Raw genomic sequence first — 19,799 nt, forward strand, 5'->3', positions numbered from 1 at the left:
CTCAAGGCCAGGCTAGGAAATTGTCAGTTACTCTTAAAAGAGTAGACCTGATAATTAGACTGTATCTAGAGAAAATATAAGGGCCCATTTCTTTATGGCTAGACCCATATTTATTTCTGGCTCAAATGTTATCTTGACCAGGGTTGCCACAAATGGCCATGCAGGCTGTGGGCTGCCCATCTTCAGAAGTGTCACTCACACTGTCATCTGCTTGTGATAACAGGTGGCCAAGGAAAAGCAAGTAAAATGACCATTATTTTATACAGCCGTTTAATTTCTGTACTTTGGTAAGGAAACAAATTTGACCTTACCTCTCAAAGTTCATGAGAAACCAATTTACAAAACAAGGTAACAGTCAAAATTACATTATGTGTACATCCCCTTCAGTACATTATGTGTACTGAAGAGCTAATCTGTGAGCTTCTAGGAGGAGCCACAAGAAGCTACGAAGGAAATGAGTACTGAAATCTAATCCAGTTGTTCTTTCCAGGGTACACATTAGGAGTTTAAAAAAAGAACTGAAGCCAGGATCCCACCCCCTAGGCCAGTCACTGGGGGTGGGGTCTTGGCAACAGAATTTTATAAAGTTCCTTAAGTGATTCCACTATGTAACTGGGGTTAAATAACACAGGTTTAAGCTGTAGTAGAGGATCTATGTAGTTGTGATAAACTTCTAGAATGTTAAAACATACTAGGAGAGAAAATAGTAGGAAGGTTTAACACTTGTACTGACTTAAGCCATTATATATTACTGAATTATTAATTTGAGGGTACTTTACAATTCTTTTTATTAGGAACCGGTTACTTAAAGAACTTAAATGTGTTAGAACAGGAGCATGATAGATCTCCAGTCTAGTTACTGAAACATAAATGTTTTCTATTGGCAAAACATGCATAAATACATACATTCTAGATGCAACATAGCAAAATGTTGATGTACAATAATCCTATTCAAGAATATATTGTGAATATACAAAACCGAATATAAAACTCCAAACGACCTTTGAAATGACCTACTCCAAATCCCTCATTTCACAGAGGAAACTGAAGCTTAAAATGGCTGAATTTGCCAATGTCACAAAGTTGCTTAACAACATAATTGGCTTACTTCAGCCCAATGTACTTTCCATTCCACAGCATGACGGTGAAAAATAAAAATATTTTCGGCAGTTTCTCAATCCACCCTGATTCTTCTGTACTTAAAAGGACAAACTAGAGTAAATGCATCCCCTGTGTTTATGATGTTCCTAGAAGAGTCATATGCCAGGGTGCAGTCTCTGATGTTTGTTGAGAGCAGAACGATATCTGAAGGCTTTTCCACAATCATTACATCCAAAGGGCTTCTCTCCTGAATGAATTCTCTGATGCTGAATGAGGTAAGTGCTCTGGCTGAAAGTCTTCCTGCATTCATTACAGTTGTAAGGCTTCTCTCCAGTATGAGTATTCTGATGTTCAGTCAGATGAGTGCTCCGGCTAAAGGATTTGTCACATTCATTGCATTTATAGGGTTTTTCTCCAGTGTGAATTCGTTGATGCTGAGCCAGATGGGAGCTCTGGCTAAAGGCCTTTTCACACTTATTACACTGGTAGGGTTTTTCTTCTGTGTGAGTTTTTTGATGTTGAGCCAGAGATGAACAATGTCGAAAGGCTTTGCCACACTTGGCACACTCATAAGGCTTTGCTCCTGTGTGAATTCTCTTATGTTGTGTAAGGTGTATGTTCTGGTTGAAGGCTCGCCCACATTCATTACACTTGTAAGGTCTTTCTCCAGTATGTATTTTCCTATGCTGAATAAGGGATGAGCCATAACTGAAGGTTTTCCCACATTCGTGACACTGATAGGGTTTCTCACCAGTATGAATTCTTTCATGTTTAGCAAGAGATGAACTCCGAATAAAGGCTTTCCCACATTCCTTACATTCATAAGCTTTCTCTTGGGTATGAGTCTTCTGATGTTGATTAAGGTTTGAGAGATAACTGAAAGCCTTTCCACACTCATTGCATTCAAAGGGCTTTTCTCTGGTGTGAATTCTCCGATGCTGAGTAAGGGATGAGCAATAACTGAAGGCCTTTCCACATTCATTGCATTTGTAAGGTTTTTCTCCAGTATGAATTTTTAGATGTTGAGCAAGGGATGACCAGTAACTAAAGGATTTCCCACATTCAGCACAATCATAAGGTTTCTCCCCAGTATGTGTTTTCTGATGTTGAGTGAGGTTTGAGTGCTGACTGAAGGCTTTCCCACATTCATTGCATTCATATGGTTTTTCACCAGTATGAATCATATGATGACGTATAAATGTTGAGGGTCCATTGAAAGCCTTCCCACATTCATTACATTTATAGGTTTTCTCTCCAGTATGAATTTTTTGATGTTGAGTAAGGTGTGTGCTCCTGGTAAAGGTTTTATCACATTCGTCACATTTAAAAGGTTTTTCTCCTGTATGAATTTTCTGATGTTCCATAAAGTGGCCTCTCTGGCTAAAGGCTTTTCCACACTCATTACAAGTATATGGTTTCTCACCAGTGTGAATTCTCTGATGCTGAACAAGATGGGTCCTCTGACTAAAGGCTTTCCCACATTCATCACACTTATAGGGTTTCTCTCCAGTGTGAATTCTTTGATGTTGAGTAAGAGAAGGACCCTCAATGAAGCCTTTTCCACACTGATCACATTTATATGGTTTATCTCCAGTATGAATTCTTTGATGGTTTATAAGGTTTTCACTCCGGCTGAAGGCTTTTTCACATTCATTACATTTGTAGGGTTTCTCTCCAGTATGTGTTCTCTGATGGCGAATAAGAGCTGAACAGTAACTAAAAGCTTTCCCACATTCATTGCACTTACAAGATTTCTCTTTTTTAACTGGCTTTAAATTCTGTTTGACACTTGTTTTGGTAGAGGTCTCTTCTGGAGATACTTCTTTTCGTGTTAAAAGGTCTGAACTCACATTGATGCTTTTTTCAAAGTCATTATTTACATGGTCTCTCTTCAAAGTAGGTACTGTCTTGTCAGTTATTTTTATTTCCCTTGGCAGGGCCTGTTCATTTGCCTGTTGCCTTTCTGGACTGCCTTCAGATTCCCCAGTTTCTAAGACATTGGAACCCCAAGGATCATCCCTTTTGTGCTTTTCTACTATTGCCTCTGGAAATGGCTCTTCTTCAGAAACGTCCAGCTCTGAGACTGATATGCTATTTTCTGGTCTTGTCTCCCAGTCTGAAAGAGAAAATGTCAGTATTCTCTGAATTGAGGGAAAAAAAACAAACACAACAACAAAAGTGTTATTGTGGGAATGACCTAATGAAACTAAAAATAAAGCCCACAGCAAATTCTGAGGATTTTCAAACACAGCCCTATTATTTAGGGAGAAATTTGGAAAGAGCTAAGGAGAACGAGAAATAAAATATGAGAGTAACAAGAGAATGTCTAATTCAACTTCACAGATAATCTCTAAGAACCAGTAAGGGAACTCCATTTAAGTTGATAGTAAATTTAGAAAGTGACCACAGAGATAGATAAGAGGAGACAGAGATGGACTGAATCTAAAGGAGGCAGTCTGAACTGGGATTCCTTGCCAGTGAACAGCAACAAAAAGTCTAAGAACCATGATTTCAAGACAGGATAAACACAAGACATGACTATGGCTCCATGATTTTTAGCCTAGAAAACGGACAAAATAGTCATATCACTGCTAGAAATGAGAAAGTTGTAAATAGTAAAGGAAGTAATTTAGGTGGAGGAAGATACCGAGTTCAACACTAGGCATTTTGAGAATTAGGAAGAGAAATGGAAGACTAGACTATAATGGTGTTTGTGGGGGTGGAAGATGCCAAAAGTAGCAGGATAACTAAAATGTTCAAATATAGGACAGAAAATATCAGCTCAAAAGAAGAAGGAAAAGAATAGCTAAAGCCATAAGAATGTATGTGAAAAAAAAGCAGCAATGGAGGAAGATCCTTGAGGATGTTTAGGGTAATGGGACGAATAAAATATACTAACGAAAGAAAGCAGTTTTTCAGCAAGCAAACAAAAGAATATAAGAAACACAGAACCAAAGTTGTTAAAAAGAAAATGAGAACCAGAAAAGTACATAATCAGGACATAGAGTTACAGTACTCTACTGTCTACTCTGGGATAGTTTGTTTTTTGCCAAGACAAGAAAGATGACAGGGTAGTCAATGCTGGCAGATTCAGTAAAGAAAAAAAGGCTGTGTTTAAAACAGCATTTCTTGGACTTCCCTGGTGGCGCAGTGGTTAAGAATCCGCCTGCCAATGCAGGGGACACGGGTTCTAGCCCTGATCTGGGAAGATCCCACATGCCGTGAAGCAACTAAGCCCATGAACCACAACTACTGAGCCCATGTACCACAACTACTGAGCCTGTGCTCTAGAGCCCATGAGCCACAACTACTGAGCCCGTGTGCCACAACTACTGAAGCCCACGTGCCTAGAGCCTGTGCTCCACAACAAGAGAAGCCATCGCAATGAGAAGCCTGTGCACCACAACGAAGAGTAGCATCCACTCGCCGCAACTAGAGAAAGCCCGCGTGCAGCAGTGGAGACCCAACGCAGCCAACTTAATAAATCAATTAATTTAAAATAAAATAAAATAAAACAGCATTTCTTTGGTTCCACTGGTAACGGGAAGGTACAGCAGACCCCCAGAGAACCCTGAATCTCCTGTGCTGCCAGCCCAGTCATTGTCACCACCATTATCACTGCAAACATAAGAAGCAAGGCAGGGACCTAGAGCTGCCTACCATCCTCTCCATACCTGGTACCATGGGAAATGGTACAGCATGCATCAGCATGCAGAAGTGCAGGCAGCCTCACAACAGCAGTGCTTCTCCAGCAGGGACAAGACAATTAATGTAACACAAGTTTTGGGGAACAGCCAATCAGTATAAGAAATGGATGTTTTCATCAACAAAAATGACACTAAGGATATACGTGTACAGCAGATAGCCATAAAAAATAGCTCCTGGGAAGTACTTCACAGGGAAAAGGATATGGAGACCATGGAGTCGGATGCTGTTAAAGGCAAAAAGAGTGTGGGAGTGACTGATCTCTAGCTCAAGTTGGAGTTCCAGTTGAAAGCAATAAACATGCAACAGACTGTGACCAATATCATACATATTGTCATATTGTCCACGTACTAACCAAAAGAGTTACCAGAATATCAGAGGTGGGGTAATGAATGAAGGATTGGAGAAAATTCCAGAAAGCCAGACTGAACAGCACCATTCCTACTGCAGGAAGCAATTCTCACTTTACTATATGCAAAGTCGAAGCGCACTGACCACAATATTCAGACACCCATGTGCATGGAGAGATAATAGAAGGTGCTGACATCCAGGTTGTAAAAGAACAACATAGACCAGTAAGACAGAATATATATCAGAATACAATGACAATTCTGCAGGGGCCAAGTCACCAAGACAGCCTAAAGAAGAGGATAGGAAAATGACGCAGACAAGGCCCAGGGCCAGTGGCCACCTCAGAGTAACTTTCCAAAAGTTAACAAACTATAAGCACAAGTTAATAAAGTTCTTATTTTTAAAAAATTAGTTTTCTAAATTGTGTTCCATGAAACCATCTTTTTTTTTTTTTTTTTTTGGACACACTGCACAGCACATGGGATCTTAGTTCCCTGACCAGGGATCAAATCCACGCCCCCCTGCATTGGAAGGGAGTAGTTTTAACCACTGGACTGCAAGGGCAGTCCCATGAAACCATCTTTTAAAAGAAAGATTTTAAAGGTGCAATATTAAAAAAAAAAACGGAATCACCGTTAGGAGGACGGGGGAGAGAAATGTTACATTCTATGCACTCTGTTGGAAATTCATAATTCCCAACTACAAATTAAAAAAAAATTCTGAGTGGTCCTCCAGTAAGAAACCTGCTAAATTTTAGCTAATCCAGTACTTGCTAAATTTGAACATGGCATGCATTGTTTCTCCCCATAAAAAGGAGCCCCTACTCCTACCTCATTAAATCTGGAGATACATTCCTTACCTAGAGTGACTAAGTTTGTACATTTTTTCAGGGTCAGATCTTTGAACAAGTCTCTCTGTGCAGTTTGGGAATTGATGGTTTACAAGAAAGTTATTCAAAATTTCAAGGGCAGTCCAATAAGTGATAGAGTCAGAAGCTACACAATGAGATTAAGACAGGAACAGGTGATGAAGAAATGACAGCTACAGGTATGGAACTCACTTTTGCACAGTTTGGTTGGGAAAGCAAGAAGGCAGACTGGATGGTAGCCAGAAAGATTAACAGTGTTGAGTGAAAGTATTTGGAATTTAGGTTACCTATTTCTGTTTGAAGGTACTGGGGGTGGAGGCTGTAGATCCAAAAAGAAAACTGTAAGGGTGAAAAGTGGGGTAATAATTATGAGACCAGGGCCCCAAAGGAGGCTGGGAAAGGAGGAATCCAGATTCCATGTCAAGAAGTTGCCTTTAGAAAAAAGCAAGAAGGATAATAACTCCTTTGAAAGGAGTACAAAATTAGAATACATGTTGAGACATTTACTGTTTTGACAAAGCATAAGAGAGTCCAGGGCTTCCCTGGTGGTGCAGTGGTTGAGAGTCCCCCTGCCGATGCAGGGGACACGGGTTCGTGTCCCGGTCCGGGAGATCCCACATGCCGCGGAGTGGCTGGGCCTGTGAGCCATGGCTGCTGGGCCTGCGCGTCCAGAACCTGTGCTCCACAACGGAAGAGGCCACAACAGTGAGAGGCCCGCGTACCGCAAAAAAAAAAAAGAGAGTCCAGATGCCTTCCCATTCTCCACAGGAGCCACTTTAAAGAGAAGTACATCTACATTTCAGACGTAAAATCCTCTCATCAGGCTGGTGGTTAGTGTCAATAACACTCATCTGCCGGGTATCCATTACTTACCTCCAAGGGCACCTACTGGAATGCTGGGCTCCACAATCCATGGCTCTGTCCCTTGCTCTAACTGGGAAATCACATCAGGTTTGGAAACTTGGAGTCCTGCTCATAGGGGTAAAAAAAGTTACCTGTCTGCACTGAGAGAAAAGTGCTGTATCAGAGTTCAGTCTCATCACTTTGTCTTTAGAGGAAAGGATACATGGACAAATCAGATGGAGTAAAGCATATAAAGCACATATAGCTTCCATGTTATACATTCCCAGATGTGGTATAACTTGGGAACTGATCTGGGTTCAGAAAAATTATTAGTTTGTCCTTCTAGTTGCTAGAGAGTAGAAACCTTTTCAAAACCTTTCAAAGTTTAGGAATCTTTGGTTCCTTAATGGCAAAACTCACCTAAGCACAAGAGCACCCTCCTCCTACACACCCCCAGATAGTAACGCAGAGAAGTCATCCTTACCTATAGAGACCAGATGTGTATAATTTTCCAATGTCACATCCCTGAATAAATCTCTCTGTACAGGATCCAGCTGTTTCCATTCTTCCTGGGTAAAGTCCACTATCACATCCTTGAAGGTCACTGATTCCTGAAATACCAAACATATTTCTGTTTAGCCATAAAGGATTTACCTCAGAAAGGGGTAAAGTTAGCAATACTGACAGAAGTAAGGCAAGCTCTGGGCTATCTGAAAAATGATTTTGATATTTTCTCCTTCGTAAAATGAATATAAAAACAAAACCTGACTCATAGGACTATTGCAAGAATTAAATAAGCAATGTTCAATATTAAATGCTTAATTTAAGGTCTAGAATATAACAAGTGCTCAGTCAATGTTGGCCACTGTTATTGTTGTTATTGATCTTCATAATCATCATCATCATGATCTCTGTGTTCCAAGATATATCAAGTATTAAGAATATACCTATTAACATCCATAATATGTTTTACTACCTGTAAGTGCAAAAACAAAAACGTTTTTGAAAGAATTTGAGGAGGAGACTTACCCTACCACATTTCAAAATATACTAAGTAACATACCAAAATATACCGAAAGAAAAGATAAATTAGAACAGAGTGGTCTAGTATGGAATAAAACTCAATGAAAAACAGAGAAACCCAAAATATAGCCATGTTTATAAGAACTAAATGGGATTAAGCAACTTTCAAATTAGTTTTAAAAAGCTGGATTATTCACTAAATGGTGTCATAACAAATGCTGTCTATTTGAGAAAAGAAACTAAGGTGAGTTCCCTACTTCACAGCATACACAAAAATATCTGCTGGATTAGAGACTGAATTTTAAAGAAAAAGCAAAAATAAAATAGAATAAAAGACAGAAAAATAGTTTTATAAGCTTGATATGTGGAAGGCAAAAATTATAAGACAGAGAGACTGACACATAAAACCACATAAAAATGTAAAACTTCTGTAGAAAACCATAAATAAAATGCAATATTCTGAGTTGCTACAACTAATTAGCAGAAAAAATGAACAACCTACAACAATAACCAACAAAGGCCGACAACCCAAACAGGCAATTCACCCAAACCATTGTTAACAAACCATGAAAAGATGCTCCACTCCAAGAAAAACATAATAAAACAATGAGATACCAGATTAGTGAACACTGCTTAAAGTGCTCATGTGTATTACGGTGGGAACAGGGCCCTAATGCAATCTATCAGGGGGCACTCTGCCAGGATCTATCAAAACTTTAAATACATATATCATTCAATCCAGATTTATAGCTTGTAGGAATTTATTCTTTAGAAACACCTCAGGGTGCAAAGACATATGTAAAAATTTCCTTGCAACATTGTGAGGGGAAAAAAAAAGCAAACTTAAATGTCTATTAATAGGATAGTGGTTAAAGAATTCATGGTACATCCATACTAAAGCAGCTTATGTAGACATTTTAAAAATAAAGTGTCTCTATATGTACTGATTAGGAAATATATATCATATTAAAAATAGCATACATGGTATTATCCCATTTTTATTTTTATGAATAGGAAAGTTTGTATGTAAATGCAGAGAAAAAGCTAAAAGAATACACTACCGAATATTATCAGTGCGACTGTTTAGTGGGACTCTTGAGGCAATGCAGGGGAACTTCCTACTTTTTCTTTATTTATTATGTATTTGAAACTGGGCAAGTGAGTTAATTTTGTTTCAAAATAGATAAATAAATTATTGGGACTTCTACTTCTAACCACGACAGAGCTACTGGACTAGCTCTCCAAGAGTAAACAACTGTAAAACTCAAACTGAAACAAGTGCTTTCGTATTTTTGAACAGCAGACAGAACAGAACTGTGATCCCTGAGAGAAGGGAGACAATCACATGAGCCCCACAGACCCTTCAGTTTCCTGCCTGGAGGCAGAAACTGAGCAAGACACAGTGGTCTCACTGAACTAAGGAAACAAAGGTGGCAGCTCAGGACTACAGAGGCAGGGAATTTGCAGGGTAGATACTAGAGAGAAGGGAGATACAAAGAGGAGGAGCTCCAAAACTCTGGTGTAAATACTATCTCCACAGGCCATATCAAGTTACCAATGTGACATAACTGAACCCAGAGTTAAGAAGACATACGCACAATCAGTTCCCACAAACAGTTCCAGCGCGCTTTAGGAGCAGCAGAAGTTTAGCCTGTGAGGAAAGAGTTAAAGCAGCAAGTCCGGCTTGCCCAATCCTTGCTAATCTCCAGGGACACTTGGATCCATGTTTCTGAACCTTAAACAAGCTCTGAAAACTAATGTTTATATAGTCACCCATTGACGATGTTATTGTGTGCCTGGAGCACTGGGACAGGATGTACCAGACTGTCAGCATTGTTTAAAGTATACATGAAGATTTACGATGCACATGTGGTGCCTAGTTTGAGGTCTGCACCATGGCTGGTCAAGAGCAAGTACACGCTGATGTATGTGATCAGCTCCCTTTAAGAACTCTGGACTGTGAGACTCAAGAAGACTTTCCTGGGTAGAGACATTTCTCTGTCTCTATGGACAACAGCTCTAGAGAAAGTACATCTGTGTGATCATCACACAAGGAGGACTTGGAAGCCTGCACCTGATTTCTTTGGATTCTTATAAATATCTTTGTCCTTCTGATGCGTTTTGTATCCTTTGTTGTAATGATCCCTACCCCTGAGTTATGCTGCTGGGTTGGGTGGGTCATCCTAGCATATCACTGAACTAAAGTGTAGTCACAGACCCCATGAAACACAGTCCTAGAATAAGCCTACACTAGGTCAGCCCTAACAAAGCTTACAGTTCAAAACCAAACCTCAAAAGGATCAAGCTGTGGCCAAGATGGGATTAACAGGACTGAATTTACCCTCCTTCATTAAAATAACCAACAAATTCCATACAAAACATATGAAACAACAGTTTCCAAGGCACTGAATCTCAGATAACAAAGAATAGTGATCCCCAAGAATCAGTAAACAAATGAAGTGAGCCCTACAACTGCTCCAGCTTACTACCTTGAGAGTGTCCAGGCAGGGGTGCAGGGAAGGGGAACCCAGGAGCGAACCAGCAGACTCCTTGAACTGAAGAGGTAATGCTGAGAGTTTGGGGAAGTCAAGGCGACTAGAGTTCACACAGAGTACTGTAGGGAAGAGAGCTACAGAGGAAAAAAGCAAGAACTGCAGAAACTCTCCTAACCCCTCCAGACCACATACGTTTTTGTTGAGTCTCTGTTTTCCATGGTACTCATTTCACCTTTTTAATATTTAGCAGTTATTTGGTCTATTCAGGTAAAGTATCAAGTTTTGTACTTCTTCTGCTCTCTCATCAGTGGCACATGGCAAGACGTAAGCAAGAAGTTAAGTGGTGAATATATTAGTTAAGCTGGAGAGGCAGAGCTAAGAAAAAAGTGGTTGGCAGATGGGAGCCCAGAATGAACTGCCAACATTGGTTTTCAGCTAAACATAACCCACAGCAAAAGAATACACAATCCCACTCTAACGACTGAAATGACATTTGAGGAAATCCCAACTTACCTGAAAACTAGCTGATGGGAGTGAAGTATGTCCCCCTTGGAGAAGGGCAGACTCTGGAGAAGACAGATCTAGGGGAGGAAAAAGAAACCACAATGAATCCTGTCCAAGTTAGCTGTTCCCAGCAATCCACAAAATCCACTTATTTTTCTATATGAAAACAGCAGGAACTATTTCTGCCATTTGAGAAGCCATTTCCTTCTCAAAATCCAAAAAAAAAAAAAAAAAACGTAACTGCTGACTAGGACCCTCGTACTCTCATGGGTAGGCTTAGGAATTAAAGCATTACTTTAAGATTCACAATTTTGCCCCTAGATACTTACAGTCACATGGATCATACAACTCAATCTACATTCCTCATTAAGTGAGGCAAAATATTTCTGCTGCCTTCTCTGCTACATATAAAATATGAATTAATAATCAGATTACTTTCCAAAAGTCTTCCCATGCCCTTTGAAACGTTGCTATTAGTATAAATTACATATCACACCGACATATACTTATCTATATTACCTACCTACCACAGTGTCTAAACTTAAATACACATGGTCAATACTAACTACTGGCAAGAATACAGAGAGATTAGAACTTTTGTACATTGCTGTGGAAGTAAACATTTACCAATCATTTAGAAAAACTGTTTGGCAGTATATACCAAAGCTATATGTACACCTGCCCTATGACTCAGCAATCCCACTCCTGCGCATATATCCAGAGAAATGAGGGGTTACGTCCACCAAAAGACTTGTACAAGACTGTTCACAGCAGGTTTATTTATAATATGCCCAGATTAGAAACAATCCAAATGTCTTTCAGCAGAATGGATAAACTGTGATATAGTCATACAATAGAATATTATCCCACAGTGTAAAAGAATGAGCTCTTGCTTTACCTAACAACACGGATGTATCTCATAAACAATACTGAGCAAAATAAGCCAAACACAAAAGAATGCATACTGGGACTTCCCTGGTGGCGCAGTGGTTAAGAATCCACCTGCCAATGCATGGGAGACGGGTTTGAGCCCTGGTCCTGGAAGATCCTACATGCCGCCGAGCAACTAAGCCCATGGGCTACAACTACTGAGCCTGTGTTCTAGAGCCCACACGCCACAACTACTGATGCCCATGCGCCGCAACGAGAGAAGCCACCGCAATGAGAAGCCCGCGCACCTCAACGAAGAGTAGCCTCTGCTCGCCACAACTAAAGAAAGCCCATGCACAGTGATGAAGACCCAACGAGCCAAAAATAAATAAATAAATAAAATTTTTAAGAAAAGAATGCATACTGTATGAGTACATTTACAGGCATGCCTCGTTTTATTGTGCTTCACTTTATTTGCACTTCACAGATACCATGTTTGTTTTTACAAATTGAAGGCTTGTGGCAACCCTATGTCGAGCAAGGCTATCAGCACCATTTTTCCAACAGCATTTGCTCACTTCATGTCTCTGTGTCACATTTCGGTAATTCTCGCAATATTTCAAACTTTTTATTATTACTATATTTGTAATGGTGATCTATGATCAGTAATTTTTGATGCTACTACTATAAATTGCTGAAGGCTCAGAAGATGTTTAGCATATTTTAGCAATAACATATAGTTTTAGATTAAGGTATATACTTTTTTTTTTACACATAGTACTATTGCACAATTAATAGACTACAGTATAGTGTAAACATAACTTTTATATGCGCTGGGAAACCAAGAAATTCATGAGATTCAGTTTATTTCAATATCTGATTTACTGCAGTGGTTGGAACTGAACCCACAATATCTCTGAGGTGTGCCTGTATATTAAGTACAAAAACTTAGACTAGTGGTTACCTCTGGAGGGTTACTGACTGAGCAGGCACACAAGAGAGACCTCTGGGGCATTAGAAACATTTCATATCTTAGTGTGGGTAGTGGTTACACTGGCATATAATATATAAAAATTAATCAACTGGTACGCTTAAGATCTGTGCACTTAATGTAGTAACTTACACATCAATAAACAAAACAGAAACAAACTTTGCTCTTGGGGAAGTCTATTCAGAGTAATGGTTGACGGGAAAGTCCGATTCTCAGAAAGTAGAGGAAGTAATAAAAGGAACTATTATTCCAGACTTAATTTGACCAGTAATGGAAAACTGTCTTGTAAAAGAAATCTTGAGAAGAAAATGAAGATGTAAGTTGGAGGAAAGTTGAGGAAATGTTGTACATAGGCAGATATGTACCCAAGACTTTAGGAAAATAGAATAAAGAGAAATGTCTTAGGTAAGATGATTTTGATTCCAAGTAACAGAAACCGACAAAACCAACAACAGTAACAGCTATAGAAACCAACTAAGTGCCTGGCAATAGTAAATGCTCAGTAAGTGTTACAAATATTACCATGACTATAAGGGACAGAGGCTCATGAAAGTTAATCCTAACTATACAATCGTGAAAATCCCAAAAAGAAAAAAAAGGCAAAGCCTTAAAATGAAACCATTTGGGCTGATTTAATTCTGAGGAAGTTAGAATTAAAAAGAATATTTATGAAAGATATAAGAGGCAAAGAGCTGAGAAGGGGAGAAGGGATGTCATCAACATGGTGGAATAAGAATTTTCTACCATCTTCCCCACAAAAAACACTGATTTAGACAATCATCCATGGTTGAGAGTGTCTTTGTGGAAGTCCAGGAGTCTAGCACAGAAGTTCCAGCACACCACTGGAACAACAACAACAAAAAATCCAACATGGATGCATTGAAGAGGGTAAGAGGAACAGTTTCATTTTACCAGCATCACCCTCAAGGAGGTACAGCTCAGTGCCAAGGCGGCCTTCTTGGCCTGTGATTTCTCTCACGGAAAAAAGTGAAAGCATGTGAGTGCCCAGGTTCCCCAGCAGTATGGGACACCACCAAAGATATCCACTTCTTTCTCACCTCATCCAGAATACTGAGGTGTCCTAAGAGAATGAGGGGAAGAGAGCAGCTGGGAGAACAGCAGCCGTGGCACTTGGAGGGTATATCAAAGGAACATGGATCCTACTAACCACTTCACAGACTCAATCAGGAAGCCTGACAAAGAGCCACTGGGGATGCTTCACTTGTGGATCCTCCCAACTGCAATGCTCCATGCACCTCTCCTATACACCCTCCCCACAACCTATGGCCAGCTCTCTGTGCACACCCTAATGGTGGCAAGAGGAGCTTTTATATAGCTATGAACACACACAGAAAGCCAGCCTGACTCTGCATGATTTGGAGAAAGCTACCAAAAGCACCTGAGCATTAGCACCACCAAGGAAAAGCAAAGGTGAAGCTGTTAGCACCCAGCCTGGCTTTGCAGGATTAAGAGATGGCATACAATCTTAAGAATCCCCCTCAAGAGGGAACAAAAAGCATGGAGCAGACGTATGCATAGAAGATCTGAGAAAGCCTCAGAATCCCTAACAGAATTGCTGATGGAGGATATTTCTCTCCCAAAGCCAATCAGTAAAGACAGGAGGAGGTGATTTCATCAGTGGTGTTTCTATACACTAAAAAGGAAATATCTGCAAAAGAAATAAAGAAAATAATCCCATTTAGAACAGCATCAAAAACAATAAAAGACTTAGAAATAACTTTCACCAAGGAGATGAAAAATCTGTGGAATGAAAACTATAAGTCATCGATGAAAGAATTTGAAGAAGGCACAAATAAATGGAAAGACATCCTGTGTTCATGGATGAGAAGAATTTCTATTGTTAAACTGTCCATACTACTCAAAGTCATCTGTAGATTAAATGTAATCCCTATCAAAATTCCAATGGCATTTTTCACAGAAATAGAAAAAAAATTCTAAAATTTATATGGAATCAAAAAAGACCCCTAAAAGCCAAAGCAATCCTGACAAAGAAAAACAAAGCTGGAGGCATCAAACTATATTATAAAGCTACAGCAATCAAAACAATATGGTACTGTCATAAAATAGACACAGATACCAATGGAACAGAATTGAGAGCCCAGAAATAAAGTCTCCTATATATGATCAACTAATATTTGACAAGGGACCAAAAATACTTAATGGGGAAAGGACAGTCTCTTCAACAAATGGTGGTGGGAAAACTGGATAATCACATACAAAAGAAGGAAACAGAATCCCTATCTTACACCAATCATGAAAATTAACTTGAAATGGACTAAAGATTTAAACAAGACCTAAAACTGTAAAACTCCTAGAAAACAGGAGGAAAAAGCTACTTGACATCAGTCTTGGCAATGATCTTTTCAATATGACACCAAAAAAACACAAGCAACAAAAGGAAAAAGCAACAAATGGGACTACATCAAACGAAAAACCTTCTTCACAGCTAAAGAAAGCATCAACAGAATGAAAAGATAAGCTATGGAATGGGAGAAAATATTTGCAAATCATATATCTGATAAGAGGTTAATATCCAAAGTGTATAAGGAACTCATACAACTCAACGGCATAAAAACAAATAATCCAGTTTAAAAGTGGGCAGAGAACCTGAATAGATTTTTTTCCAAGGAAGACATACAAATGGCCAGTGTATATGAAAAGGTCCTTGATATCACTAATCATCAGGGACATGCAAATCAAAACCACAATGAGATATCACCTCAGACCTGTTAGAATGAATATTATCAAAAAGACAAGAGATAAGTGTTGGTGAGCATGTGGAGAAAAAGGAAACTTTGTCCACTGTTGGTGGGAATGTAAATTGATATAGCCACTATGGAAATATAAATATATACCACATTTTCTTTATCCATTCATCCACTGATGGACACTTAGGTTGCTTTCATGTCTTGGCTCTTGCAAATAATGCTGCAATGAACATGGAGGTGCAGATATCTGAGATAGTGATTTCATTTCCTTTGGATACATACCCAGAAGTGGGATTGCTGAATCATATGGTAGTTCTAGTTTTGATTTCTTAAGGAATCTCCATATTGTTTTTTATAGTGGGTAAACCAATTTACATTCCCACAAACAGTGGGAATGTACATACACATACACATATATAATGCAATATTATTCAGTCATAAAACGGAAGGAAATCCTGTCATTTGGGATAACATGGATGGACTCTGAAGGCATTATGCTAAGTGAAATAAGAGGAAGACAAATACTGCATGATCTCATATGTGGAATCTAAAAGGTCCGAACACAGAAACAAAGAGCAGAATGAGGGTTTTCAGGGGCTGGAGGGTGAGGGAAATGGGGAGATTTTGGATTAAGGGTACAAACTTTAAGTTACAAATAAGTTCTGGAGATCTAACGTACAGTATGGTAATTATTGTTAACAATACAGTATTATACACTTGCAAGTTGCTAAGAGAATAAATCTTAAACATTCTCATCACACACACACCCCACCAAATATGTGTGGTGACCAATGTGGTTAACTAACCTTATTGTGGTAATCATTTTGCAATATATAGGTGGGTCAAATCATAACACTGGACAACTTAAACTTACACAATGTCAGGGTCAATTATATCTCAATAAAGCTGGAAAAAACTTCTCAGCAAAATTTTGTAGCTTTCAGTGTAGAGATCTTGCATATTTTTGTTGGTTTATATTCTTGTTTCATATTTTGGATGCTATTATAAATGGAATTATTATTTTTATTACAATTTCCAATTGCTCATTGGTGATAGAATGAAACAGTTGATTTTTTCATCAAACTTTTTGTTTTGAGATAATTGTAGATACACATGCAGTTGTGAGAAATAAAACAGAGATTCTTTGTATCTTTAGAAAAAAAGAGCTGAGAACAAATATAAGGTATAGCTCAAACCTAAATAATGTTAAGATTTCTAATGATATTAAACAAATCCGAGAAAAAGGACTGTATGATAGCAGCTAGGTTAAACCAAACCTGACTGCATAGCCATACCTACAGAATGTAAAGACAATGACAATGCAGAAAGAAGTCTACAGTGACATATCACAGGGCTCTGTCCTTACCCTGACCTGTTGAATGACATATAGGAAGAAAGAGAAGGAATATTCATTAAATATGCTAGTGACATAAAGTTGGAAAGAACAGTTAAAACACTGAACAACCAAGTTAATATTAATTATTAATTATTCTGACAAGCTGGAACACTTGGCCAAAAAATGTGAACAATCATAATAAATGTGAAGTCCTGACATTAAGGATAAAAAACAAGTCTATTATACAAGGATGACATAAATCTAGTTCACAGCAGTTTATGTAAAAAAGATCTAGGACTAACAGCATAATATCGCTGATTTTTTAAAAAGCAAATACAATCTGATACTAAACAGCAGAAATATCCAAATCAAAAGAAATAGTATGTCACACTTTAAGGTATTTTTCAAAGTACATCTAAATGACTGTTTAGTTTTAGGCAATGCATTTTAAGAAGCATGCTATCATGCAGTAGAGTTTTTAGAGAAGAGGTCTAGATATATCGCATGGAGACCCATCAAAGGAACTGAGGCTATTTTGCTTTGAGAAAAAGAATCTGTGAGTAGGAGTTGTAACAGCTGAATTCACATATCTGAAGGGCAGCAATGTTAAAGAGAGAGCAGTCTCTTGCTTTTGGGGACTAAGAACTAAGATCAACACAGAAGTTACAGGGAAAGGCACTTCTGCCTCATATAAGGAACTAAAAAAAGAAAACACCAACAAGGGAATAGTCTGCACCCAAAATGGAGCTTAATGCCACAATTGTTCAGGCATAGGCTTAACAGATGGTCATCCGCCAAGGATATTTCAGAACTGATTCTTACATTGAAGAGATGATTACCAAGATTTTTTCTGACTGTAAGATTATCATTCTAATTTTTAATAAATAGAAATCATGTGAGGGTCACAGACATTCTGAATCATTACTCCTTTTCATTCCCCAATCCCAAAGCCAAGCAGAATTAACTCTTCCTCCAAGTCTCTCCCTATAATGTAAATAAGAATCTCTCCCTATGATGTAATTGTTTCTTTTCTCGATCGTCATATAAGGTTCCCTCCTTCCACTTCTTCCAGCTCTGTCAAGTATTCAATCTTCATGTCATGGCTGTTCTTTTGCCCCCTTTATCCCACTCTCTCCCAAGTCGTCCCCACTACCTTCCATCTCAGGTGCTCATCCCGTTCCTCTTGAAATCTGGACACCAGGGTTTCCCAAGCAGCGTCCCTCCAGTGGGGTCCTCTCTCTGGAGCCCAGATGTCCGGCACGAGTCTGTGCCCTTACACACAGTGAAGCTGGCTGCCCTAAAAGACACAAGATGGGGTCAGCGGCAACCGTCACAAAATCACACCTCAAGAGTTTTGCACAGTGGCCAAGAGGTCCTTGGAAAAGAGAAGTGCCCGGAGAGAACAGTAAAGAGGCATGTGGCACTCCCGCTGAACAAAAACAGAATGGAGATCGAGTACGCAGGTTCGGCCCCAGATTCCAAAAGACCCCTGGCGCCTACCCTAGAATCTGGGCAGAGGCGCCCACCTACTCGGACGGTTACCTCGGTGCACACTTGTGGGTTCACACCCCCGCGGGCTCAAGAAGACACACCTGTTGCGGAGCGGAAAAGCTGGAAGGTGGACAAACAGGGCGGGGCTCGGCTCGCGTCCTTCCTCCTAGGCCGGAACAAAAGAACAAAGCCCTCCCAGGGATCGGGGCGGAATAGTCCCACACTAAAGGAGGAGAGGGGAGCCCCCTTCGAGGACTCCCCAGCTCCCTCTCGCAGAGGCCGCTTCAAGCGGAGAGAGAGAGGGGTGACGTCACGCGGCCAGAGGGGCTGGCGGTTGCCATAGTGATACCTGGGCTTCCCTCCCGCTAGAGCGATTTTCGCACTCTGATCCCGGGTCCAGAAGCTCTGGGACAATCACCAAACCTAGTGAAGTGAGCCGAAGCAGCTGGACTTTCCCCCTCGCCAAGCTCTTTTCACGCCTACAGCCGGCTTCAACGGCCACTTCCGCTGGTGGGAGAAGAGAACACCCACCCCCCACCCGCTCGCTAGCGTTAAACCGCGCCCCGCGGACACATAGGACTACGATTCCCAGAGTGCTCCACGACGCTAAACTCCATTTCCCAGAAGAAAGCCAACGTATGAAATCCAGTGGAGCGGGGACGAGTGTTGTACCCACTAGTCGTTTGTTCGTACACGTCTCAGGTAAAAGTATGCGTTAGAGCAGTGACTCTCAAGCGTGTGTCACCGGACTGATTTTAAGAATACACATTTACACACATATATAATTTAAAAACGCAAACATTTCACAATGCATAACTTGCCTTTATTACCTGTCCTGCATTGTATTTAGTGTTCTATCCCTTTGTTTAAAAAATTCTAGCCGTGACCCATTATATTGACGCTCAACCACGACTCTCAAATGGAGCCCAACGCCAGTCTGTCGGTGTGTTCTTGGGAGAAAAGAATCCAACAGAAGTAGGTAGGTTTCTGTATTTTTAAATGTGTGGCCCAAGCACTTTACTGTGCTTCAGTGCATCTCCATATTTGTATAGTGGGGCTAAGGTCAAGTCACTCAGCCTGTTGACTGACAAAACACTAAACTTGGAAATCAGGAAGACATGGCCTAAGTGAAACAGGAACGAAAGCTGTGAGAGAACAGTCTGAAATAAAAACATTATATGAAAAGGGATTAAAACACGTGCAAGCATATTTAAAATGCAGGAACATAACTAAAATCGTACTGGAGAAGAACTGAATTGATGCTATGGAAAAGTGAATCAGTTATGTATAGGATATTCTTTTAAAGCTGCATGGTTCAAAAGAAAAAGGTGAATGAAATAGAAGAAAGTGATAGATAGATATAAAGGACAGAGGATGGAAAGCCAACATGTGGATGATTGCCCATCACGAAGGAGAGACCACATGAAATCAGCTATCATTTAACACTTTCTATGTGCCAGACAGTGTTCTAAGTGCTTTACACCTGACTTAT

General features: G+C 39.8%; 1 protein-coding gene across 3 annotated transcripts; it reads right to left on the reverse strand.

The window, feature by feature from the left end:
* Positions 1-109: 109 nt before the first annotated feature.
* LOC132432681 (zinc finger protein 184) lies at positions 110-18,802 on the reverse strand. 3 transcript variants are annotated; one of them, XM_060023399.1, is made up of 7 exons: positions 18,657-18,802; positions 18,409-18,473; positions 17,970-18,113; positions 10,900-10,967; positions 7,353-7,479; positions 6,899-6,994; positions 110-3,217 (listed from the first exon to the last, which is right to left on the reverse strand). In XM_060023399.1, the coding sequence occupies exons 3-7, from the start codon at positions 17,974-17,976 to the stop codon at positions 1,257-1,259; spliced, it is 2,259 nt and encodes a 752-aa protein (XP_059879382.1). In that variant the 5' UTR covers positions 17,977-18,113; positions 18,409-18,473; positions 18,657-18,802; the 3' UTR covers positions 110-1,256. The 3 variants fall into 3 exon arrangements, with proteins under 3 accessions (XP_059879382.1, XP_059879381.1, XP_059879383.1); XM_060023398.1 differs by having other exon boundaries at positions 18,409-18,802; XM_060023400.1 differs by lacking the exons at positions 18,409-18,473; positions 18,657-18,802 and adding an exon at positions 18,359-18,400.
* Positions 18,803-19,799: the final 997 nt, after the last annotated feature.

Source organism: Delphinus delphis, chromosome 10, assembly GCF_949987515.2.
Source record: "Delphinus delphis chromosome 10, mDelDel1.2, whole genome shotgun sequence".
In the NCBI taxonomy this organism is placed as follows: domain Eukaryota; kingdom Metazoa; phylum Chordata; class Mammalia; order Artiodactyla; family Delphinidae; genus Delphinus; species Delphinus delphis.

Excerpts from the sequence above, each read along its gene's own strand:
- LOC132432681 (XM_060023399.1), bottom strand. Across the intron at positions 7,480-10,899 it reads TCCCATCAGCTAGTTTTCAG|GAATCAGTGACCTTCAAGGA; the intron begins GTAAGTTGGGAT and ends TTGGTATTTCAG. Across the intron at positions 6,995-7,352 it reads TACACATCTGGTCTCTATAG|GACTCCAAGTTTCCAAACCT; the intron begins GTAAGGATGACT and ends CCCTATGAGCAG.